The sequence below is a fragment of the Vulpes lagopus genome, chromosome 1, assembly GCF_018345385.1.
Source record: "Vulpes lagopus strain Blue_001 chromosome 1, ASM1834538v1, whole genome shotgun sequence".
NCBI classification, from domain to species: Eukaryota; Metazoa; Chordata; class Mammalia; order Carnivora; family Canidae; genus Vulpes; species Vulpes lagopus.
In genome coordinates this window covers 6,403,131-6,429,574 of record NC_054824.1, presented here as the reverse complement: position 1 = coordinate 6,429,574, position 26,444 = coordinate 6,403,131, and the positions used below count along the sequence as shown (strand labels likewise).

At 39.6% G+C, this 26,444-nt stretch overlaps 2 protein-coding genes across 11 annotated transcripts in view; one reads left to right on the top strand and one right to left on the bottom strand.

The window, feature by feature from the left end:
* AK9 (adenylate kinase 9) overlaps window positions 1-23,486 on the bottom strand; it is a 117,463-nt gene extending 93,977 nt beyond the window's left edge. For 7 of the 10 annotated variants that reach the window (XM_041759768.1, XM_041759067.1, XM_041759218.1 and 4 more), the window contains exons 1-7: window positions 23,339-23,467; window positions 14,599-14,726; window positions 13,041-13,104; window positions 11,607-11,659; window positions 11,409-11,505; window positions 6,552-6,664; window positions 3,613-3,801 (exon numbers count right to left, since the gene is read on the bottom strand). In XM_041759768.1, coding sequence (XP_041615702.1) covers window positions 3,613-3,801; window positions 6,552-6,664; window positions 11,409-11,505; window positions 11,607-11,659; window positions 13,041-13,104; window positions 14,599-14,715 — 633 coding nt within the window. In that variant the 5' untranslated portion in view covers window positions 14,716-14,726; window positions 23,339-23,467. Of the gene's footprint in view, window positions 1-3,612; window positions 3,802-6,551; window positions 6,665-11,408; window positions 11,506-11,606; window positions 11,660-13,040; window positions 13,105-14,598; window positions 14,727-23,338 lie in introns of those variants that run through there. The other 3 variants (XM_041759135.1, XM_041759293.1, XM_041759439.1) reach the window with 3 other exon arrangements.
* Window positions 23,487-24,344: 858 nt separating this feature from the next.
* Window positions 24,345-26,444, top strand: part of FIG4 (FIG4 phosphoinositide 5-phosphatase) — a 123,965-nt gene continuing 121,865 nt past the window's right edge. The window contains exon 1 of the mRNA XM_041769989.1: window positions 24,345-24,620. Coding sequence (XP_041625923.1) covers window positions 24,555-24,620 — 66 coding nt within the window. The 5' untranslated portion in view covers window positions 24,345-24,554. The remainder of the gene's footprint in view (window positions 24,621-26,444) is intronic.

The following is a 26,444-nucleotide window of genomic DNA, read 5'->3' as shown; positions in this document are numbered from 1 at the left end:
TTTTAAAAAATGGCTGCTAGCACATTTAAAATTCCATATGGAGGGAGTATATTTCTATTGCAGTGCTGGGTTACAGAGTCACTTGCTGGATGGTCTCTGAGGATGTCATCCCTGGGGGCGGTGGGGACCTAGGCAAGGAGAAGGATGTGGGGACATGAAGATCTGGAGGAGAGTGTGGTAGGCCAAGGGGAGAGGAAACAGTAAGTGAAAAGGCTGGAGGTGAGATTGAGTCCAGCATAGTTGAAAACTAGCTGAAGGCCAGCGGAGTAGCTGGAATACAGTGAGCAGGAAGGGCGAGACAGCCAGGGATGAGATCAGCGAGACCCGGCCCATGGCCTTGTAAACCATGCAAGGATGTCTGAATTTTCATCTACAGGTAATAGAAAGTCACTAAGGGTCATATTTTTAAAACATGGCTCTGGCTTTTGTAAAGAATGGACCAGGGATGGGGAGGAAAGTGGAAGCCAAGAGAACATATAGAAAGGCATTACAGCAGTCCAGGGAGATAGTTAACATTTGTGTGTAAATAAGGGTGAATGAACAGTTTCATGACATTAGTGGCCATCAACCCAAGTGGGTGGCATGTTTGCCTGTCTGACTTCTGAACATGGCTGCGCTTCTAGGCAGACGTCACAGCAAACCAGGTGCATGAGGCTGAATTCGGTCTGAAGACCATAATTTGATTACATCCCATAGCAGTGGGCTACATCGTGTTTTTGAAATTTTGGATTAGTTGCCAACTACTTTTATTTTAAAACGCTGATTGTGGCTTCTCTGGAAAAATCAAACAACCTGGAGAAATAGGCTAGCCTTCCCACACAGCAAGAGTTGGCTCAGTTGGAGCTGAGAGGCAGCTGTCCTCTGAAGAAGGGCATGCACTCACTAGCTGTCCAGTGGAAATTGCCACAGTGATGGAAATGTGCTGTCCAATTTGGAAGACACAGCCATATTTGGTAATGAGCATTTGAAATGTGGCTAGTACGACTGAGGAACTAAGTTTTGAATTTTCTATAATTTTAACGAATTTAAAGTTAAATAGCCACATTGGACTAGTGGCTACTATATTTGACCGTGCAGTCCTAGCTTACCCTAGTCCTCACTCTTCCCGATTATGTTCCTGGCCGACATCACAAATTGACATAACCGTGGACCCTGTAACTATGAGTTATGACTCCCCTATCTTACTGTCTTTGATTTAAGACAGTATATTTTACTCATGCTAAAATGACACATTTATTCCCATTTGCTAAGAGGTTTTCCTTTTTTTTAAAAAAAATTATTTATTTTAGAGCAAGAGCACAAGTGAGAGGGATATAAGGGAGGCGGAAAGAAAATCTCAAGCAGACTCTCCACTGAGCGTGGAGTCCCATGCAGGGCTCAATCTTATGACCCTAAGAGATCACAACCTGAACTGAAACCTAGAGTTGGATGCTTAACCAACTGTGCCACCCAGGTGCCCTGAGGTTTTCCTTTTCAGAAAGAAAATAGAGAATAGATGCTGGCTATTATCTAATGCCTTATTTGCACAGAGAAGATTATTTAATGTTTTTATTTATTATTTATTTTTATTTTTAAAATTTATTTATGAGAGACAGAGAGAGAGAGAGAGAGAGGCAGGCTCCCGACTGGGAGCCCAATGCGGTACTCGATTCCAGAACCCCAGGATCTCAACCTGGGCCAGAGGCAGACAGACGCTCAACCACTGAGCCACCCAGGAGCCCCTATTTAACGTTTTTAAATGAGCTTTCTTATATCAATAGGGTTTTAAAATGGAGATATAATTGACATATAATATTAGAATAATTTCAGGGTTACAACATAATGGTTCAATATTTGTAAATATTGAGAAATGATCACCACAATAAGTCTGGTTAACATTCATCACCATACACAGTTAGCAAATCTTTCTCTTGTGATGAGAACTTTTAAGATCAAACTATCATTAAAGAACCAATGTCAAAGATTCATCTAACCCATTAGTGATAAAACCAAGAGGATGACAAAGCTGAAGTATATATAAATGCAAAACTAAGATTACAAAGTTGGATACAAGCTCTTTAATATCCTATAGGGCAGTAAAATTGAAACTTTGGGGAGTTATCTTTTCTTTTTTTTTAAGATTTTATTTATTTATTCATGAGAAAAAGAGAGAGAGAGAGAGAGAGAAAGAGAGAGAGGCAGAGACACAGGCAGAGGCAGAGGCAGAGGCAGAAAGAAGCAGGCTCCATGCAGGGAGCCCGATGTGGGACTCGATCCCGGGTCTCCAGGATCACACCCTGAGCCAAACACAGACACTCAACCGCTGAGCCATCAGGTGTCCCTGGGGGTTATCTTTTCTACTGGACAAATGATCTGTAATATATCCATTTTAAGTTAACATCTGATTTTGCAGAGTATAGGTCTAAGAAAAATAGTATTTATTTATAACATACATACAATAAATTACAAATTGTAGCAATGATAAAAATACATAAAATTCCTTAAAAATATAAATAAAGTAGAAGTCACAGGTATATTTCTGTAGAGCAGGAACTGGCAAACTATGGCCCACCTGCCCAGGGGGCCAAATCCAGCCCATCACCTGTTAACGGATTTCTTCACATTAAATTTTCCACATTAAGTCATGGTAGGGAATGCTTTCGGTGCTCTATTGCATTATATGGTTTGTTTTTGTTTTTTGCTGGCAAAATTATTTTATAGCATGTCACTTACATAAAGTGTCTTGAGATTGTGATACATACAAAGAAGAGATAAGTATTGAGGGATTCTGGGTAGGTTTTCAGCCTAAGATATCCCTTCCACTGCTTGTCATAGTTCATATTCTATTCTCCAATGGCTTAATTATGTTAATACTATAAAGCTTTCAGGCTTTCCAGAACACTGAAATGCAAATATTTCTGAGGAGGCTGACCTGAGGTATTATTACGTACAGATCTTCATAGGAAGCAGGTTAGAGCCTACGAGTGGAGAAAGTCAGGTGTGGGGAGAGGGATGCTGAAAAATGTGGTTAGAGCACTAGATACTTTGGAAAACTGATAGTGATGAATTATGCCTTGAACTAGCCCTACTCTAGCCTATTAGCCTGCTCTAACCAGCGTTACTTGCTATGTGGACACCTACTGCATTATGTTTACAAGCACTGACTTTGGGATCATTATAACAACATTTATATGTGAAGTTGAGCTTTAGATTTTTTTTTTCATGTGCTCCCTTTGCTAGATACTGGAATTGGGCCTACATTAATTTCATAAATTGGATTCTGCTTGGCTACTTGGTCTCCATATTACCCTTTGTTTTTTGGTGCTCTGACTCCTCGTTCTAGCTTGCAAGGGGCTTGACACACAGTAGGTGACCAATAACTCTGTTGCTGTGAAATGAAGCAGATTGGTCGTTAGGATGGGGAACGACTTCTGTACTGACAAGAAATGTGATGGCCTCTAGATTATGATCTAATAGTTCTTAGAAGCATGAAATATTTGTCCTACTGCCAACATATTAAATAAAATGTTAAATGTGATTTTCTCTAGTCTTTGCTGTTTTCTTTATCCACGCTATCATTTAATTTAATTCTAGCAAATTTTAAGAATGTAGCATATGGTATTGGGATATTACCTCTTCTTCTTCTTGCTCTTCTTCCTCTTCTCCTTCCTCTTCTCCTTTTCCTTCTTTCTGGGCTTCTTTCTTCTTTTTCCTACGACTTTCAATGACTTCAGGATCCCACTGATCTTTTCTGTATATGTACCCTGTACTGCTGTGCTGCCTTTGCCCAGAAATTCTTTGGCATAGATCGTAGTCGGGGCACTAAGGAACAACATCAGTAATTTTAACAAGCATCCTCCGTGATTCTGATGCACCACACTTTGAGAAACAAGGGAAGCAAGAAACTTCAGAACCCCCCTTCCTCATTTTTCTGATTTCTTCGGGCCACCTCTATGGGATGGGTATTTATTGAACCAACACTTTCATTTAGGTTTCTTAATCTTTCACACAAGATAGGTTTCAACCCTCTCAGGTAATTTTTATAATGTATATTTGCCCTTCCTTATTTAGCAACCCAGAATACCTGTACTGTGGGTCCTTGACAAAGACTACTGCCTTCAGCTGCCTCGTATTTTCACTTACAGGAAGTCACTAATATGAGTGCAAGTCTGAAGAACATGCCTCAGAGCAGTGGTCCTCCAACTTCGGGGGGCATCAGAGTCATACAGAGGGCTTTTCAACACGGATAAAAAACTCGAGGGAGTGGTTACCCTCTAGAGTTTCTGACTCATAGCTCTGGGGTGGGCCCCAAGAATATGTATTTGTAACAAACTTCTGAGTGCTATTGATCCAGTTGGCTCTGGGACTGTACTCTGAGAACCACTGCTGTAGTAGACCACTGGACCTTAATCAGTTTGTTGTTGTTTGGTAGTAGAGACCCCTTTAGAATATGAGGAAACCCATTGGTTTTTGCTTCACAAAACAGACATACGCAATAAAATAATTTCAGAAGGTTCATGGATGCTGATGGGTTCCTGGATTCCAGGCTAAGAACTTCTGCTCTAGAAATTCCAAGATTTATCCCCAAATAAGGCCAAATCACCAGAGAAATGTGTCACATATTTAGTTCTGTCTCACACTAGGCCCTCTGATTACACTTGTGTCAGATTGTAGAAACTACCTGGATACCTACGATCACATTTATAATATAAATGAGGTTAAGGGCTTCATTCTCTACATTGACAATCTTTTATATTAAGACCCATTTAAGATATTTCTCTTATTTTAAATTTTAATTCCAATTCTCTCTTTTTGTTTTTCCTGAGCAATGTCTTATCTTTTCATGGACAATGTGAATTTTATATAACTAGTCACATTTTCCCTCCTACTTTGGCTCATCAAACTCAGAACCAAATTTATGCTTCAAATTTAGCAAGCATTTGGAGGCTCATGGCCTGTATATCTGTGTTCTCTTGTTCTACCAGCTGTTAATTTCCTATACAATCTATGTTTTCCATGGCTTGGAATTTATATTTGGTTTTAGTGAATTGCTTGAGATCTTTTCTTCTCTCTCTTATACATATGTTCACACGTGTGACAGTCTCCAGGTCCATGCAGGAATTTTGATTGGCCTCCAACCATGACCTGTGGTGGGCTACAGATTACACCATGTGTGCTGCAACACATCCTCTCTCTCAGAACTAACCCTAACACACTTCTGGTTGCCAGCATCTGAGCGGAGAATCAGTGAATTTGTTTTGAGCTGTGAAACGCTTTGGGGAATCAGGCAGGGGAGAGTATAAAAGCTTATCATTAATTTTTCATATAAACAAGGAGACTTGGCTCCACTGAATTCTTCTTATACCCACATGAGGCAGTTATTATTTTTGTAAAGAGGAAATTGTGTCTCCTAAGCGTGATCTACCAAATTCTGTTGACAAAAGAGATTAGGAACAGGACGCAGCTTTGATTCTTAATCAATCTAGTAATGTTCTTTAATACTCATATGTCCAACTCATTTGTTCCTTCTTTCATTTCATTTAACTGTCAAACTTATCAGGTGTCTACTAGGTACCATTTATTGTGCTAACTGATGTTTATATGAACAAGACATGGCTCTTGCCGTCAAAAAAGGCAGAGTCCAGAAGGAAAATGGACAATTACAATACATAATAAGATAATATGATAGACAAGAGCAACATGAATGGTCATCAGAGAAGTATTTAACTTTTCTGTGGTAATAAGATATAGGAGACAAGGAGGAAGAGAGGAGAGGAAGGGAGAGAGAAAAAAGAAGAAAGTGAGTGTGAGAGTGAGAGAATGAGTTAGTTAATATGTGTGTTGGCGTGAAAGGGGTGGTCATTGGGGAAACAGATGATGTCCAAATTGACTTTCTAAAGATGACTATGATGGATGCTGTTGAAGAGGCAGGGAGGTATTTCCTATGGATGGAGCTGCAGGTGCCAAAGCACAGAGGTATCAGAAAGTTTAACTCAGGGACACCTGGTGGCTCAGTGGGACACCTGGTGGCTCGGTGGGGTGGTTCAGCGCCTGCCTTCTGCCCAGGGCTTGATCCTGGAGTCCCGGGATCCAGTCCCACATCGGGCTTCCTGCCTGGAGCCTGCTTCTCCCTCTGCCTGTATCTCTGCTTGTGTGTGTGTGTGTGTGTGTGTGTGTGTGTGTGTGTCTCATGGATAAATAAATAAAATCTTTAAAAAAAAGAAAGAAAGTGTAACTCAGTCCCTATGGTTGATATATAAATTATTATTATTTCCTTAACTACTTAATTTATATAGTTTAAGATTTTATTTATTTATTTGAGAGAGAGAGAGAGAATGAATACACATGAGGGGGGAGTGGCAGGGAGAGAGGGAGAAGTAGACACCTTGCTCAGCACAGAGCCCAAAACTGGGCTTGATCCCAGGACCTTGAGACCATGACCTGAGCTGAAGACAGATGCTTAACTGACTGAGCCACCAGATATCCCATTAATATTTTTGAAGACATTCCTTAAATTTCACTTCTATCAAAAAGAATGTTGACTATAGTAAGAAAGCAACTAATATGCTTACCTTAATATTGATTATAATATCAGGTTTCAATTTTAAATTTTTAATTAATTCTATTTGCTGCAGAGTAGTCATGGCATCCTGTGAAAGTGATGGTAATTCAGTGACAATATAACCTGTTGGATAAAATATAATTTGTAAAGTTGTATAATGTTATCAACATATGAGAGCATGAATTTGTTATTACTTTATAAAATATTATTTGCTTATTAATGAATATTAATATTGATCTTAAAATCTGTCAAATATTTTTAATTAATGGTTAAGTTTATTGCTACATGAAGTGTAACTGTGAATGATGTTTTTCTGATCATAAATAAAATCACTGAGCTAGGAGAAGACATCTTTACTTTCTTAATTACTTTTATTTCTTTAAAAATTCCCAATCAATTTATCTTAAGCATATGAGGCACTATGGGAAGAAATTCCAAGCTAATAATTCTTGGAAGTGAGGAAAGCCATAAAGGTATATTAGAAGGGGTTATAACATATTATTTTCTTTCTAATGCTAATATTTTATAGAATATGTACATATATAATATTTATATAAATATGGGGACTAGTAAAACACTCACATTCTCCCCATACAGCTTTAAAAACCAAAATGTTACCAGTATGATTTGGCTTAGCACATTGGCTTGCATCTCCACCCTGAAACCTAAATCTTTTCATTAAAATTCACCCCGTTTGCCATTATCACATTAATTTCCTTAATGTATTTATTTTTATAGCCTTTGTAAAAAATATTTTGTTTATTTATTCATGAGAGACACAGAGACAGAGAGAGGGGCAGACACACAGGCAGAGGGAGAAGCAGGTTCCATGCAGGGAGCCCGACGTGGGACTCGATCTCCGGTCTCCAGAATCATGCCCTGGGCTGAAGGCAGGCACTAAACCGCTGAGCCACCCAGGCTGCCCAATGTATTTCTTTAATTATGTCACTCTCTTGCTTGAGAAAATTTTCTCTTGTAAATAAAGTCTCAATTCTCTCAGAATTAAGGACTTCAGTCAATTTTTCTATTTTATTTTATTTTTATTTTTTAATTAAAAATTTTTTTCCTTAGAGTTCAATTTGCTAACATATAGCATAACACCCAGTGCTCATCCTGTCAAGTGCCCTCCTCAGTGCCCGTCACCCAGTCACACCAACCCCCCACCCACCTCCCTTCCCACCACCCCTTGTGTGTTTCCCAGAGTTAGGTGTCTCTCATGTTCTGAATTTTTCTACTATTTAAATAGGACTTTTCTTTTCTTAAAAGAACTGACAGAAAAATTATGGTTATTCAGTTCTGGATATTTGGCAGACATTTTATAAAAAGTGAATGGAGTGAGCTGGTCACTTCAAGGACAACTGACAGTATTTGTTGCCGAATACTGAATAAAATTCAAGCAAAAATTCAAATTTTAGAAAACATGTATCTACTGCCATAAACTTAACAACTTCCTAATTTTTAAAACTTTTCTTGATGAAATTGGTGGTGAAATTAATAAAAGTGATTTTTTGATAGTGTATAATGAAAAGCGTCAACGTTTGGAAAACCTGTATAACTTAGTAAATCAGTATTTTCCAAAATAACTACTGCATGGTGCCTCCAAATCATGCCTGGGTAAAAAAACCCATCCAAATTCAAGACAAGACGAATGGATTTTAATGCAACAGAGTCTGAAAAGTTCCTTGGTGTGGTTTCAGATTCTACAAGGCAACTGACCTTTAAGAAAGTTACTTGATGAGTTTTGATGTAGGATAAAGAATATTCATAATTATTCTAAAGGCTTTTAAAATATACTTCCCTTTTCTAACTACATATCTGTGTGAAGCTGGATTTTCCTCATATATTTCTTTTTTTTTTTTTTTAAAGATTTTATTTATTTATTCATGAGAGACACAGGAGAGAGAAGCAGAGATACAGGCAGAGAGAGAAGCAGGCTCCATGCAGGGAGCCCGATGTGGGACTTGATCCCGGGACTCCAGGACCACACTCTGGGCCAAAGGCAGGTGCTAAACCACTGAGCCACTCAGAGATCCCTCCCCATATATTTCAATAAAAACAATATATTGGAATAGATTGAGTGGAAGGAGATATGAGAATCCAACTAGGCATTCTCTTAAGCCAGACATTAAAGAGATTTGCAAAAGTATAAAACAATACCACTCTTCTCACTGTGTTTTGCTTTGAAGAATATAATTATTTTTATAAAATGTGCCATTAATGTGAACATGTGATTATTTTTGTGATTTGTAAACAAATATTTTAAACATTTCTTAGTTTTAATTTCTAATATGATAAATACTTACAGATATAACCCAAGTAACTAAAAACTGTTTGGGGGCCTCAACAATTTTTATAAGTATAAAGGAGTACTGAGACTAAAAAGTTTGAGAACTGCTATCCTATGCAATGCCTAGAATAGTGTGATTTTAAAAGTTATTAAGCATCTGTTGATAGGTGAATGAATGAATGTGTCTAATAAGCCAATCTCAAAATCTTCTCTTAAGATCATGCTTATCACGTGCTTATTATTGTTTTTTATTTTACAAAAGCAGACCAACAAATATCATAGTAATCCAAAATTTCATTAAATCCTTAGATACTTCTTCTAAGCTTTTTCAAATACTTTACTTTCCGCTAACTATGTGCAGGATTGCTATCCAGGGAAGCAATCCTAAGTAGTTTAACTTCAAAAGGCAGAAAGGGAGATCTCTTATCCTTGGTTTGGGGTATACGAGCTATAACCATGATTCTCTCCTGTCTTGCTATAATCTTTTGTTTCCAACTGGGTTTACTCATTTGCTTTTGTTGTTGTCTTTGAAAGACTTTGAGTTAGTGGTGGTATCCTAAGGCATCCATTCTAGTCAAGTTTCTTTGAACCCAACCATACCCCTGCAAGAATTTAGCCATAGCATGCACTGGCGCTGTCTCAGGAACTGGGCCAGAACATTCTCTACTTGCCACTTCCTGCTGTTGTTGCTTTTCATTGCCCTTACTTCTGACTTTCCTGGTTTGGTTTGGATCCTATTGTTAAATTATCCTCCATTTGATTAACCACGTTACTGGAAACTTGTCAGGACGTTGGGATGTGATGGCTGACATTAACCCCTGGTCTGACACATTTTAAGAATGAGTACTGTGGTGGAGGGGCCTAGCCCTAGACTGAATTCAACCCTTTCCCAGCTCACCCCTCCTGATTGGACATTTCCAGAGACCATCAGTCTCCAGAGGTCATGCCTTCCCCTTCTAAGCGACAGGGGGATTACATGATTCCTCCCTCTCATTCCCTCTGCTGACAACCTGCCCAATATCTGTGTATTACAAAGGGATGGTAGAAAGCTGTTTGGCACTCTGTGTGCTGTGCTCTCCAGCACCACCTGGTATTACTATAATCACTGCTACTGCCTGGACAGCTTATTAGGCATTTCAAGTGCAACTGTTTGTAGGTATCCCTGACCGCAGGCAGACATCTATATTGGAAGGACTTTAAAACCTGGTCTCTTTCCTAGCAGAAGCAGCACAAAAGCGAGTTGTTTCCATGGAGCCTGGTTCTCACCTGACAGGCCAGAGTGTCACGAATGGCACAGCTGAGGAGGTTTATTTTTTCATTTTTGTCTTCTTCTTTTTACCAATATTTATCATTTATAACATCTTTTTGTGGGTAAACTACTCTAAATTTTTCAAGAAGTAAGGGGAGATGAAGTATAAACAAGAAGATAATTGCCTGCCTATCTGTATGTATACATGCTTCAGTTTCTATCACTACGCTTTGGGAGATCATTTATTGACCTATGTTGGAATTCGGTCATTGTTCTTTTTACCTTTTTACTCATTTAACCTTCTACATTCTGAGTGTTTCCCTAAGCTCATCAACTTTATCACTGAGCAACAGATAGACTAACATATACACATATATAATAGAGAGATGGATGGATAGATGGATGGATGGATGGATGGATAGATGTAGTTAGTTTTATATATCATCTATCTGTAGAGAAATCTACCTATAGATATAAATATAGATACAGACTTAGTTTGCAGCGACGTCTGCTTTTGCTACTTCCACTACTGATTTACTTTGGCAATCATGTTTTTGGCTTTACTGCATTTTATTTTTATCCCTGTATTCTTAATAGTCACAACGTCCTCTTACTCCCCAAGGATATAAAACAGCTTGCTAAGTTTTTCTTCTTCCATTCAATAAATCTATTTCAGGCAGATAATTTTCTCCCCGGCACATCTTTATTCTTCTTCCTTATTTTGCAAATGTCATAGTGTTTTCTCTTCTGTTTAGCCCTTCTGAGCTTTAGCAGTCTTTGTGTTGAGAAAAGTTAGGCCCTAAACCCCTGCTCAGCATCTGTTTGATGGCAGCAAGGCTTCTTGGGTCCAGAGTGAAAAGGTAGATTGAGACAACAGATGGAAGTCTTGCCCCTACCTAGTGCCAGAAGCTAAGCTCGTGCCATTCTAGTTCCCATTTCTGCCTTTTAAGTGTGGATTAATGCAGTGGAGCCTAGTGAGCCACAGACAGGACTCAGTATTAAAACTCTGAGTGAGTGGGAAAGCAGTCAGCAGAGGCTGTTGGCACTGTGAGAAGGGCCATAGCAGTGTTGATGCTTCTGCTGGATAACACAATGCTCAAAGAAGACTGAATCATTTTAATTTTTTTTTTTTTTTACAAATGTAGAATCTGAAGAATAAAAGAAAGTAAGCAAGCAAATAAAAATATCTAAGCTGCTTAAATGAATTCAGGCTCTGAGATTTTCCCACATCAGGGCAGAGGAAATAACAACTCCAGAAAATATGCATGCCTCAGCTAAAGCACAAGTTTTAAGGTGCTTTGATAGCCACTGATTTATAAAGATAAACATACCAAAGTGAGAAACCTCGAGGGAGTTGAGCTTCTCCAACATTAGCTTTATGACAAGTTCATCTGGAATGCTTTGACCACTGAGCAGCATTGATTGCAACTAAGAACCAGTAAAGACAGTGTACATTAGTGTATATACATTTGTGATACAGAGCTTTTTAAAAAAATTTAAAACATAATAATTTTGAAAGTTGGATATACCTTAACTCCTGATTCAGTTTCACTGGCCATCTGTTGTTCCAAAATTGGTAAAGCTAAAATATGAATTCAAAATATTAGCACCAACTGATATTATAATTGGCAAATTAAGAAACACATCTGTGCATTTTATAACTGGTAACAAAGATTAATGTTTGTATATCACTTTAATTAAGAGTTTACAAAGCACATTTACATGCATCATGTTGTTTAAGCCTAACCAAAGCATGAGGCAGATGTATCCCACAGAGAACTTGTCTCTGCCACTTGCTAGCTAAAAGATATTGAGGAAGCTAACTTCTTAAATACCTCTTGACCTCACATGCTTATGCCCTGTATGGTACGCGAGAGAACATGAGAATGAAATGGCATTATGTACATGACTGTGACTTGGAAATTGCAAAGTGCCCCTCAAAAGCATACACTAGTATTATTAGTCCAGATACTTCTATAGCCATAGAAGTTATATCCAAGCCCATTAATTTTGCACTCTGGTTATATAAAAGGAAAGCATGCATCAAGAAAGGTAAAAATAGATAAACACTGATCAGAAAAAGGGGGCCTGAGACTGGAATTCCAATGATTTGTTTCTTTTTAAGAGGAAATATTCCATCCCTTGTAGCAGACATCCTGGATTCAGGAACTGAATTATGTCCCTAGCTGCTAGTAATCTATGGATTGTTCTCCCCAAAATTGTATCAGATTGCAATTTCACTAACAGCACGTGGAGTCCTCATTTCATAACATTCTTGCCAAAAATGATTATAGAAACTTTAAAGATTTCTTATCAATTTGATAGGCGAATGCGGATCAGTGTTATTTTAATTAGCATTTCTTTGAATAACAATGAGGTCAAACTCTCTTTTTCTAAAAAAAATCTCTTTTCTTATATTTGTTTATTTTTATTTCTACTTTTATGAATTGCCAATTCATTCTTTTGCTTATTTTTCTATTATGACATAAGTAGTCTTATCGATTAAAAGAATATTTTATATAAAGACAGCAGTCCTCATATTATATACTGCAAAAGATGCGAAGCAAAATAATAAATATCATTGATAATAATTAAGTCTTGAAAAATGCTCTCAAGAGCAGCTGTGAGAGTTCCTTCTCATCTTTCATAAGGAGACACCCAAAACACACATATACCCAATAGTTCTAAATGAGGGAATTAGAGAATTAGAGGAAGTAGAAAGGAGTCAAAGACATTTCATAAACCATCCTAACTTCTATGAACAAAACGGAGACTAACCAAAAAGGAAAAATATATCTGATGCTATTATGAAGATAATATTTACTAGGTTGATAGTGATGTATGATAAAGCAATTAGAACAAAAAGTTAAACATAGAATATAGATGGTGTATTCTTTACATTTTTATGAATATTTGAAAATTTTTATAACAAAATATTGGGGGAGGGGAAAGGTAAAATTTACCTTCTACACGAATACATTTCCATGCCTGTGTTATCTGATGAGCTAAGGTTGTCTTCCCAACTCCCTTAAAAAGAAAGATGTTATTTAAAACCCAAAAGGACAGGCATTTGCCAGTGAAATAGATATTCTCATTTTAAAAGACTCTATTGATGGTTTCAATACATGAATATTATCAAACAAATTTTTTGTCCACAAAATAAATGAACAGCAGACCCTGGATATTTATAGCTTAATTTTCCTCTACTAATTGTCACATTTGCCACATTTTTTGAAGTGATTTATTTATTTATTTATTTATTTATTTATTTATTTATTTATTTATTCAGGAGAGACACAGAGAGAGGCAGAGACACAGGCAGAGGGAGAAGCAGGCTCCCTGCAGGGAGCCAGATGTGGGACTCAATTCTGGACCCTGGAATCATGCCCTGTGCTGAAGGCAGACGCTCAACCACTGAGCCACCCAGGCGTCCCTGAAGTGATTTAAATAACACTTTTTTAAATTAAGAAAAAAGCCCTGAAACTAGGCACCTGTACCATTATGGCATTGCAGTCCAGATACTGTCCTCTTTTGATTGTCAAATTCTGTAATTTTGAATACATATATATCATTGTGACTATATTGAAGTCCATCACTTTATCTCCTAAGTTTCTAATCATGAATGTTTCAACATACTTCCACTTAGTAACTTCTAAGACAAAAAATTTCTTCCTCATGGACATCCTTGAAAAGTATCATATTTTAAAGACAAAAGATCACTTTAACGAAGTAGCATTTGACCCGACTGCTCTCACTGTTGACTTTTAAAACTCTATTATATGTAAAGAAACATAATGAAAAGTTATTGGAACCATTTCTTGGTATCTATTCCAGGGTCTATATAAAATTAAATCAAGGATGGGATCCAGCTCTTAAGAGTCTGCTGTTCTGAAGAGGCTCTTTAATAACCAGCTCAGGCTCTCTAATGGTAACTACCAACTAGCGCAATGACTGAAAATACCTCTTATCTAGAGGTCCTTACTAGAAATGCCTGGAAAGGCAGGCTATCTTATGTCAGTCATTTTTGGTTTCTTCTTATTTTGTGGGAAGACAACATATGGGTCCTCGAACACACTGTGGGCAAAGTAAAAGCACATTGTGTCTCAATAGCTTCAAATATTAAGGAGAGAGCCCCAGTTTGTCTCTGTAGTGTTCTACTTTCACATACCGAGAGAGCCTCACAACAAATTTCACAGGAAGTTTTATATGCAAACTATGTTTGAAATAACCTTGGATCACAGACTAACAGTTGTCATGGTGCAATGCTTTGATAAGTTCAATTTCTTCCTAATATGAAAACAAAGATACATACAATGTAGGTTCTTTTCAATTACAGTGCAAAAGACAAGATAAAGCTTACAAACAATATTATATCAGTTTTGAAGTCATACAACAAAAGTCTAACAGTCAAAAAAATTAGCACACTATGTGGTTTTCATTCTTGTATGGTAACATAATATTATGATTTTTTTAATTTTAAAAATCAAAAAATATAGTAAATAATAAGAAGAGATAACTTACTGGTTTCCCAAATATAACAAAGCAAACAGGTTTAGACAGCAAAAAGTTATATTCAGCTTCATCTTCATTAAATATGTCTGCAAAAGAATGCTCTTCTATTTCCTCTTGAGAATTCATAATATAAAACACTATGATAAGAAAGAGTAAGATTGTTAGTGACTAATTTAGCTGGAAGAGGCAGGCACGTTAGGGAGAATGAGAATACCCTGAGAATTTACTCAGTCCAGAAGCCACTCCACATCACTAAACGGGATTTGGCTGATACTTACAAATAAATTAAACTTATCTATTAAAACAATACCAGCTTGAGGCACCTGGGTGGCTCCGTGGTTGAGCATCTGCTTTTGGCTTAGGTCATGATCCTGGGGTCCTGGGATCGAGTCCCACATGGGGCTCCCTGCAGGGGTCTCCTTCTCCCTCTGCCTATGTCTCTGCCTCTCTCTATCTGTGTCTCTCATGAATAAATAAATAAAATATTAAAAAAATAGCAGGTTCTTAGTTTGAGACAAAAAGCAAAATCTAGCTATATGTTATACAAAAAATAGCTAAACCAAAGAGTTTCTGAAAGATTAATTAAGGAAAAATACATATATACATACATAAACATATATGTTATGATGTATGTATTCAATTAAAGATCAAAATAAATGTTATATATGCATACATATATATGTGTTACACAGATACACATATATGTATGTATGTGTATATGTGTAGGGACTACTAACGGCTCTAACAGAAATCTGAATGGAAATTAGAAAATATGTAAAGCTGAAAAAAAATAAAAATATATACATAACAAAACTAAGGAGATATAGCTGAAGTAGTACTGAGAAGGCTTAAATAGATTAGAACCAAAGAAAGTCTGAAAAGTACATGAGATGAGCTCACCACTTTTAAGATGTTGGGGTAAAAAAAACCCAGGAAAAACAGAAAAATATATTTTAAAAGTTAACAAAATATAAAACAAACAAATATAGAGAGGATCACCAAAGATACATACCAGTATTTTGAAAAAATGTATAAATAGAAAGCTCTGTCAAGAATGATAAAGAATATAGTAGGCACAATTAAACAATATTAGACATCAGTTTCTTAAAAGTGTGTTTTTTTATATTTTGAAACTAAGATTTTGTTGTTTTTTTGTTTCTAATGGTCATTAATCAGAGAATATTCTCCATGGTATATTAACGTTTTGAAGTTTGTTGAGGTTTGCCTTATGACCTACTACATTAAAAACTCCTTGAAAAGGATGTGTGATTTATGTTTGTTTGATATAGTACTCTTCAAATGAGGTTTACATCAACTTTGTGAATTTTATGCTTAAATCTTCCATAATGCTTACTGATTTATTGTGTACTTGACCAAGCAATATTAGACACAGAAAAGAGGAAGGGCTACAAAGATAACAATGCTATAGATATAATACAGATAATTCAAGTATACCATAAACAAAATTATCCCAAATAAATTTGAAAACTTAAACAAAATTGATAAATTCTTACAAAAATCAGCTTCTCAAGAAAAAAAAAAGAGAAAATCTGACTGGTTCTATAGCCATTAGGAAAACCATATGGTTTTTCAAAGAGTTCCAAGACTTACAATCTTACAGACACTCTTTCAGAGAAAAGATAAAGTGGAGACTTCTTACAACAGTTTATCAGTCTTATAGAACCTTTACCTAAATCAGAGAATAGTGTGAAAAAGCAAAATTATGTACCAATTTCATTCATGAACAAGATTTTTAAGATCCTAATATTAGGTAACTGAATCGAGCAAATTGTGATAAGATAGTAACATCATGACCAAGTTGGGCTTTCCCCAGGAACTCAAGACTGGCTTAACATGAGGATTTAATTTAACATATTAAAAGAGAAAACTGTATGATCATTTTAATAGATGTAGAAAAAGTATGAGACAATCAACACCCTTTAATGATTAATAAAAAATAAATCTCTTCACAACTAGGAATAGAAGGGAATTTCTTTAAACTAATAAAAGGTATTAACAAAAGACAAAGATTACATTTAATGATTAAATATTAAAAATGTTCTTTTCAGGTCATAACAAGACTAGAGAAAGAAAACTGTAATTATTCCCAGTTGATGTGATTGTCTACATAGGAAACAAATATATTACAGGCAAATTCTGAGAATTAATCTGGTAATTCAATTTGCTAGATTCAAAATTATACAAAATTCAATTGCGTTTCTATACAGCATGAATTGCTAGAAACTGTAACTAATGATAAAAAGACTTATCTTTGCAGCAAAATAATAAAGTAACCAGGATTAAATATTATAAAAGATATATAAGCCCTTAATGGAAAATTACAAAAAACTCGCATAATGACTTTAATAAGCATATTTCAAAAATGGAACACTGTTCATGGAATGATGAAAATGGATTTGGGGGCTATATGCTTCCAGGTAAATGGAGTATGATTATATGTCTCTGTGGAATTTAAGAATATTCAAATAGGCTTAATATACCAATATTATTTTAAAATATCATTATGAAACAAAACATAGGAAGAATTATTACTAGTACATTGAAAAGATTGAGATGAAAACCTCATGACAAAAGAACTAAAATTGCAAGTTATTTTTAGCACCAAAAAATAAGTAATGCTGCTATAAAATGTAGTTATAAAGAAGAAAATGCATTTAAACCTTTTAGAGAGATGGTACATTTATTAAAAAGTATTAAGTGCACTAAAATCAGGGCCCTAAGGCCTGCGATGGAACATTTAGGTGGGTGTCTAAGTACGCTGAACCCCAGGATTACCTGCGTTAGGCAGGTAACTAGGCATGAGTAGTAAGAAGATGGACCTTAGACATCCTGATAGAGAGCCTCAACTGAGGACTGCCCAGGGACCCTCCCCCCCCCATTCCACCCATCTAGCAGTCGGTTTGCAGTTACATCTCAGCAGAAGAAGTTAAGTTTGCTGTGCTTACTGCATTTGTGCAGAAAATAGCCTCTTGTCCTTACTTAACCTATACTTCTAGAGAGCAGAGGGTGGAGTAGGGTGTCAAAGGCTCACAGAGATGACATGTTAAATGGATTTGTTAAATGAGGACGTGTTAACTGAGGCCAGAGATTGCACCAGCCAACTCTGCTCTTTGGGATGGCCGGAGGACATTCCCTTCTTTAAGGCTATAAGGAATGAATTAGTAGGGGGGCACTAGTATCATTAATAAGCTCAGGGGTGGCTATCTTTTGTAGGCCAGGATTGAAGGCAGGGGGAAAGGCTGCTCTGATACTGGGGTCCTGTGTTTCAGTGGGGATGACAGGGTCTGGAAGAGCAGAGGCCAGATGGCAGCACTTAACCATCAGAGGCTAAGTAGGTATAATTACTAGAATGGACAGCACGTCCAGCATGGCAACCAGCAAGACCTCCCAGAGACCTGTGGTGATGGCTGATAAGCCACAGAATTTTTAGGGGTGAAACAGATGAGCAGTCAATGAAAATGTTGATGAACTTACATTTCTAAAAAGGATGAGGGGGAAGTGAGTCAAAGGCTGATGCCAGCAGCCACAGTGGAAAATCATGATTCCTTTCCCAGTTCCAGGCTCCAAAGCCCGTTTATTGAAGAAGCAAGGAGCTCTTGAGAATAGACCCTACAATACCGTAATGAGTATTCACAATGGGGATTCCTCAATCCTTCTCCAAGAGAACCTACAACCATTAACTGAGGAATACACACTGAGGAAATGGGACCATCCTCCTCTTTCAAGGACAATAGGACACAGGGTCTGAGCTGACACCAACACAGTGGCTTCAAAATGCCATCATGACCCTCTGTAATAGTGAAAGCAAATGGAGAACCAGAAGTAATTGGAGTCTTGGTTTAAGTTTGTCTTACACTGCAGGATCTTCAGGACTACTTTGTGGTTATTTTCCTGGTCCCTGAGTACGTAAGGGGAGTGCAGCTGGCAAAACCTTTCCAGCGATTCCCTGCCTATGGAGTAAGAACCAATGTGGTAGTGAAGCCAGGGGGAAGCTCATGAAACTGCTTACCATGGCCCCTGGGCCAGATAAATAATAGTAATCCATTCTGAATGAACGATATGGAAGGGTGCTACCCAAAACTACTTAAAAGATCATAGTCCTGCTTAATTCTCCAGTGTGGCTTTTTGAGAAAACCAGATAGATCATGACAAATGATGGTGGACTACTGAAAACTTAACCAAGTGATAGCGCCATTTGTAACTATTGTGCCCATGAGACCTTTACGAGCTGGACATAGCTTCTTGTACTTGCTATGTAGTTACTCATCTGGCAAATGTATTTTTTTAAAATCCCTATCAGAAAAGAAGATTATAAGCAGTTTGTATTCACTTAGAACAGTCAGCAAGGAACATTCAATTTTATTCCAGAACTCTCCTTCTTTGTAGCAAATATAGTACAAACGGGTCTTGTTGATCTACAATATTGGGTGAGCAGGAAGCGGGAAGTGTTCTGGATGCCTTTGTAAGACACATGAACAGCAGAAAGTGGAAGATAAATCTACAAAGATTTAAAGGCCTGTTACTTTGGTGAGGTTTTAAAAGGCCAGTGGTCTGGGTCATCCTGAGATATTCTTTCGAAGGTGAAAGACAAGTTATTGTACCTTACACATTCTACCTCTGAAAGAAAGAGGTGCAGTATTTTATAAGTCTCTAGTTCTGATCCATTTAATGGATGGCTTGGAAAGCTGTTAGTTTTGAGTGAAGCTCAGAGCAAGAGAGAGCTCTGCAGCAGTTTTAGTGTATGGTACCAGAGTATGCTTCTTGGGCCATATACCTGCCCAGATCCCATGATGCTATAGGAAGGTACTTATAGTAGGTAAGAATACTTTTGGAGTCTTAGCAAAGCCACAACAGAAACTCTCAGTGTAGATCGTTGCTGTCTGCAGCAGAGAAGCATCCCCCATTCAAAAAGCAGCTCTTGGCTCTGGGCTCTCAGAGAGAATGAATGCCTGGCCATGGGACATCAGGTGACTATGCAACCGGAAGTGCCCATCATGAGCTGAGTATGTCAGATCAAGTCTTGAAGTTGGGCAGGCATAGCAGCAGGCCACCAAATGATAAAAATGGAACATTGGGATCAGTTCTAAGCAAGTCTGTAGGGTACAAGTGTTTCATAAATAAGCAGCCCAGACCCCATGTCATCTATCTCTTGCTCACCAATGTCTCTTCCAGTTCACACTTCATATGGTATTCCCTAGGAAGAGCTGATAGAAAATTTTTTAAAAACATGAATGAATCATAACATATTGGTGCAAACTCTAAGTGGAATGCTTCCAGACTTTAATCCCACTCAGGCATAGCCCTGAATGATGATGTTTAGGGGAAATGTTCCTTGTGGGCAGAGATTTAAAGAGTATTCCTAAGTCCTCAGTTTGGAGGACAACTGAATGGTTTGGTCAAGGATCTGAGAGGAATAAGATTGAAAGAAAAGGTAAACAGAGGGAAGAGGCATATGAATGAAACTACGAGAGGGGTGTAGCAAACACACTCTAGGGTGACCCCTAAAAAGTCACATCTTTGTGTGATTATTTCCTTCCCTTATGTGTGGATGGAATCTGTGACTTGCTTCTAAATCTAGCAAAAGTATTAGAAATATTATTCTCATGATTACATTATATTATATAAGATCCCATTGAGCACGTTGGAGAGACTTCTGGTTGGCTTTGAATTAACCTACCATGTTGTAAAGGACTGCATGGCAAGGAACAGTGGGTGGCTTCCAGTCACTGAGAACAGCCCCTGGACACTAGCCAGTAAGAAAAGTAGGACGTCAGTCCTACAACCACAAAGAGATGAATTTTGCCAACAATCTAAATGAGCTTGGAAGCAAGCTCTTCCCTAGTAGAGCCTCCAGATGAAAATGCAGCTCAACCAACACCTTGACTGCAGCCCTGTGAGACCCTGAGTGGAGGGCCCAGGTAATTTCTTTATGCCACATAGAAAACAAACATGAGTGGACACAAAATATGTGGACTTTTGTATCTCACAAAGCAGGATGGTTACCCAGTACACGCCAGCCAGTGTTTATCCCTGGTCACTTCAGTGCTTCAAAATGGGCTCATGAATGGAGGAGGCATAATTGTAGGGATGGAAGCGATGGAAGCCATGCATAGGCTCAACAGCAAGGCCACTGAATAGCCCACCTGTCTGCAGCAGACTGAGGCTAACCCCACAAGATGATGATATATCCGCTCAGTGACAAACTGATCACATGGCACCCCTTTGCCTTGAAGAGGGCACCTTAGTATGGGTATGCCTTCCCTGCCCACAGCGCCTGGCCAGCACCACTATCTGAGGGTTTGGAGTGTGTCTCATTTATCACAATGAGATCCCATACAATATTGCCTTGGATCAAAGGGCCCTCTTTATAGTAAAGGAGCTATGATAAGAAGGATCCACGGATTCTACCCCATATCACACTTCATCCAGAATCTGCTGGTCTCACAGAATATTGGAGTGGCCTCTTCAGGGTACAAGTAAAGCTCCATTTGGGATTGTGTGGGATTGAGATACTACTTCAAGATGCGAAATATGTTTTGAACCTAGGGTTAGGAATGGTCTGTCCTACCACCATTCTCAATGATTGACATCAAGGTGATTGTACTACCTTTCCCTATGATTTCAGGCTCTGCTGGACTGCAGGTCCTGATTTTGATTAATGCAAGAGAGAGGCTTCTATCGGGGGATCCCCTTTGTTAGGTTTCACTGAATCTAAAACTGCTGCCTGGTCATATGTGGCTCCCCATGCCCATTAGGAGTTACTGCACTGGCAGCTGAGGATAGGGTTGCTGCTACATACTTGGCGCAGGGAGATACAGGTCTTGAACCCAGGGGTTTCTCTAAGACGCCTCTTGTGAAGATTATAGCAAGCACAACCTGACAAAGCCATGGTAACAAGGGGTTATACCCCCCTGGGATAAAGGCTGGCTACCATGGTAACAAGGGGGTTATACCCCTCTGGGATAAAGGCTGGTATGGTATGGTACCATACCATATCAAACAACTGAGACCAGCAGAAGTGCTGGCCAAGGGTAAGGGAAATCTAGAATGAGTGGTAGAGGACAGAAGTGATGAATTCTCAGTTACAGGCCTAGGATTAATTGCAGTAGTGGATTCTGTAGCTTGTCCCACTAATCATCTTTTACTAAGTCCTTTTCTTTTAGAAACCAGGACCAGCCGCCACCATGAAGAATTGGTGAGGGGATGGTGTGAACTTATATGGGGGAAGGGTGGATACGAGTAGTACAAAGGTTGGAATGTAGCAGGTCCTATTAGTGCCCATAACCACTTGATAGGTACCTTTCCCGTGCATGGCCAGCCTGACTTTCAACTGCTAGCATGTGTGACGCTCTGCCAAAGGGTTCTTTCCAGCTGCCATATCCAGTGGGCCTGAGCACAGGGCAGATGGGAAGTTCCAGGGAATTAAGGTTCTGCCAAAGCAGGCCTCAGATAATAACTGATGGGAGTTGGCGAATAAATCCTCCAGCTCTTTTGCCCTTAAGGGAGAAATACTCTGAGATATACATCTCAGGATTCTCCAGTGAATTCAGCCCACAGAGAAATTTGCTTGATAATATTCCCTTAATCAGCTTCCTTTTGCTTACTGATGTTGTTTCCTGGGATTAGTTCCCACCATACAAGGCACTTGCCCTTGAATTTTTGTCTCAGGATCTGCTGCTGGGTGAACCATAACTAAGACAATGTTCAAATGGAAGTGCTATATTACAGTATGATATAATAGTTGAAAACTAAATACTGGAAACCAGAATTCAACAGATATTTTAAGAGTTGTTATCCTAAAGAAAAGCATAGTGCAAGTACTTAATACTCATACTCAGAAGAATTGGTTTCCATTTATGAAACAAAACAGAATGAAATATTCTTCCCAGTTCAAAGATCCAAGTCAATGTAAAATGCCAGAACTGACATGACCATCTTTCTAGTTCTTGGTAAAAGTAGGACCAAACTATGAAAGAAAATTAAAATAACAATTAAACACTTATTTAAAAGATTTGGTAGTTTCTCAACTTTAAATTTCAAATATGATCTCTAACATCTCACTGTTGGGTAACATAATCTGTACTACTATCACACTGTGTTATGTGTTTATACCATAATTCAATAGAATTTTTAAAAGTTCCCTCACATTTTTAGCGGTTGACAAAATCCCTAGCAGAGGGTTCTTTTTTTTTTTTTTTTTTCTAGCAGAGGGTTCTGCAGTTTACAGGCGGCCCATCTCCTGGGAGACCTAGCACTTCTGCTTGGGCAACACCTTATACTCTCATAGCAGGTGCTCAATATCTGGGGAATGAAGACAGTCGTTGGGAGGGAAGATGGTTTTAAAAGTAATTTACAAATAAATAAATAAATAAATAAATAAATAAATAAATAAATAAATAATAAAAGTAATTTACCCACATATGGTCTCACTCATACGGGGAATATAGGAAATAGTGAAAGGGATTATAAGGGAAAGCCGGGGAGCTGAGTGGGGAACATTTAGAGAGGGAGACAAACCATAAGAGACCCCCTAACTCTGGGAAACGAACAAAGGGTTGCAGAAGGGGAGGCGGGTGGAGGGGTTGGGTAACTGGGTGACGGGCACTCAGGAGGAGGGCACTTGCTGAGAAGAGCACTGGGTGTGATACTGTATGTTGGCAAATTGAATTTAAATAGACACATTTTTTAAACACCCTGGGAAAAAAAATGTTTTTAAAAAGCAATTTACCCAGAGATCCCAAAGTTTTAGTTTCGTAAGAAAAGGAATTGGTCTGCGGTCCCTGCAGGAGGTGAGGTTGCACTCAACTGATACAGACGGAGTTGGGGGCGGGGGCGAGGACCCCCACTTACCCGGCCCCGCAGAACCCGCCGCCGCCTCCCCGGCCCCGCGGTCGGTGCACCGGTTGCCTAGGAAACCCCCGCAGGTGCCCGGCGCAGGGCCTCTTGGGAGACTCCGCCTCGGGAGGCGGGGCTGCCATTCATTCATTTCTCAGAGTCTTACCTATTCACTTTCGCCCCTAACTTTGTGACACATTCCTTTTCACAAACATAGAAGGTGATGATTACAGAGGGTATGTACCCTACCCACCAAGTTCACACACATCCGATGGGAGAAACCTTATTTTAACCCGCACGGCGCGCTACACTCCCTCGGCAGAATTTACAAATGGCCCGTCTTAGCCACAAATATGTGGCAAGGTCCGCCCAAATTGTGCAACTTCAGGGGATTTTTTTTTGATTTTTTTTTTTTAAAGATTATCTAAAAAAAAAAAAAAAAAAGATGATCTAAAAAAACTTCCTTGAACCACACAACTTCAGGACACGATGCATTTTGTTGATTTTCATCCAGGTTGAAATTTCAGGGTAGCAAAGAGATGCCAGGGGAAAGACACCGACTCTCGGTGAAGGGCTATCAGATAGGCTTCCAGGACAATAAAAGGCAGAGGTAGGCAGGGAGAAAAAAAAAAAAACAGCTTCGATTGGACCTAGCTACAATTCGGAGAAATGCTTCAAAAGAACCAACCCATCAAACTGTCCCCCTTTCCAAAGGAGGAGGACCAGATAAGCCAGAGCCTACGCTAACCGCGCGACCTTAACCCCGCCCACTTTTCCCCCATGCCCGCATCCAAAATGGCGCCCTTGGCTTCCGGCCTCGGCAGCACGCAGGCTCCGGGAGCCTCTTCACGCCCTCTCTACGGTAGATCCTCCAGCCCCGCCCCCGACGTGCCCGGGGCGGGGCTTGGCTGGAGGTGGGGAGCGGGGATCCGGAAGCACCTGAGTTGGGCCCCGGTCTTCTGTTTGTGTGGTGCCCGAGGGGTGTTTGTCCGGCTGGAGGTCGGGAGTCTGAGGTGTCCTCTCCGCGGGCCTCCGGGGGGCAGTCTGGAGGCTGCCGCAGCCAGGCCGCGGCCTGGTGCCCTGTAGGGGAGCCCCCCCTTCCTCCGACCATGCCCACGGCCGCCGCCCCCATCATCAGCTCCGTCCAGAAGCTGGTTCTGTATGAGACCAGAGCTGTAAGTTCCCGGCGGGGCGCAGCGGGGCGCGGCGCGTGGCGGGGGGTGTGGCGGTGCAGCATTCCCCTCCCCGGGTCCCTAATTCCAGCATCCCCCTCCCCGGGTCCCTAATCCCAGATTCCCCCTCCCCGGTCCCTAATCCCAGCATCCCCCTCCCCGGGTCCCTAATCCCAGCATCCCCCCTCCCCGGTCCCTAATCCCAGCATCCCCCTCCCTGGGTCCCTAATCCCAGCATCCCCCCTCCCCGGGTCTCTAATCCCAGATCCCCCTCCCCGGGTCCCTAATCCCAGCATCCTCCCTTCCCGGGTCCCTAATCCCAGCATCCCCCCTCCCCGGGTCCCTAATCCCAGCATCCTCCCTTCCCGGGTCCCTAATCCCAGCATCCCCCCTCCCCGGGTCCCTAATCCCAGCATCCCCCCTCCCCCGGCCCCTAATCCCAGCCTTGGGCCGGAGTCTGAGGGAGCTTCGCCTTGTCCCTGCACCCAGGGCACTGCTGCTTTGGCTTGTCCGTGCTTCCACGGAAGAGTCATGCTTGGAACACTCTGGAAACAGGTGCTTGTGGCATCTCGGAAACTGTTCACGAAGTTCTGAACAAGTTACTGGGTTCTTTAAAAAAAACAAAAACAAACTTTCAGATTAAAACAAAACAAAACAAAACAAAACAAAACAAAACTTTCAGAAAGTCCATTAGCGGTCTGCCGTTCTCTGCTTACAGTACAGGCAAGTGTATGAAAAAATATTTTTGACTTTTGAATGGGTAATTTGTGTGTGTTCCTAGTCCACGGCATACCAATCACTATGATTGCTGTTAATGATGTGCCTTTTTTCTTTTTAAAGGATTTTATTTATTTATTCATGAGAGACACACAGAGAGAGGCAGAGACACAGGCAGAGGGAGAAGCAGGCTCCCTGCAGGGAGCCCGATGCAGGACTGGATCCTGGGACCCTGGGGTCACGCCCTGGGCTGAAGGCAGACACTCAACTGCCGAGCCACCCAGGGATCCCCAATAATGTGCCCTTTTATTGCTAAAATACTTGGTTCTCCTTATTGGAAAGGGAAGGAAAATTTATTTTGTTTAAAGACATCTGTGTGGATAACATTATTTTGCTTTTCATTGGACTGTTTTACAGCACTTTTTGTTTCATTACTTTGAATTGTCATGTCAACAACTAGTAGTAGAATAAGATAAGTTTTTGTGTTTAGAGTCTACTTCCCTAAGATTTGTGGAAGTGTGCCTGTAGAAGTACATACTTTGTCATTTGTGTGGTTGGAAAATAAAGCGTAGCCTTTCTGAGTTGAGGTCATGGTGATGTTAGGATCCGTGTTTAAAATTACACTGCATGCTAATAAGAATGCATATGTCAGGAGCCTTCCTGTTGTGCCGTAGAGTGTTTTATGGGGCATATTCAGTGGAACTTGGGCTGTCTTCCATTACGTAAAGTAGGTACCTAGCAATTTCTTGGTTATAACATGGTGCCAATAGCACATCTGCCTCAGGTCACAATTATTGGAGAAACATTGCTGATCGTAAATTAATTTTTGTTGACGACTTCATTTGATTAGATCCAGCCCAGAAGATGGAATTATCTAATATTCATAGATATGTTCAGTTGTTCTCTGAGGACAGTCGTACAGACGTATTTTGACATTGAAACAATACCTGCTTTCTGTACAATGCTGATAAAATGTCCCTGGTTAGAAACATAAATATTATATTTAAAACACAGAAACTTCATCCCATTTGTAAGCTGAGTATTTATTAGGACTGGCTGAGATGTATGTTAGTGTTCTTTCAAAAGCACTACGGCTCAGCAGTTTAGCGC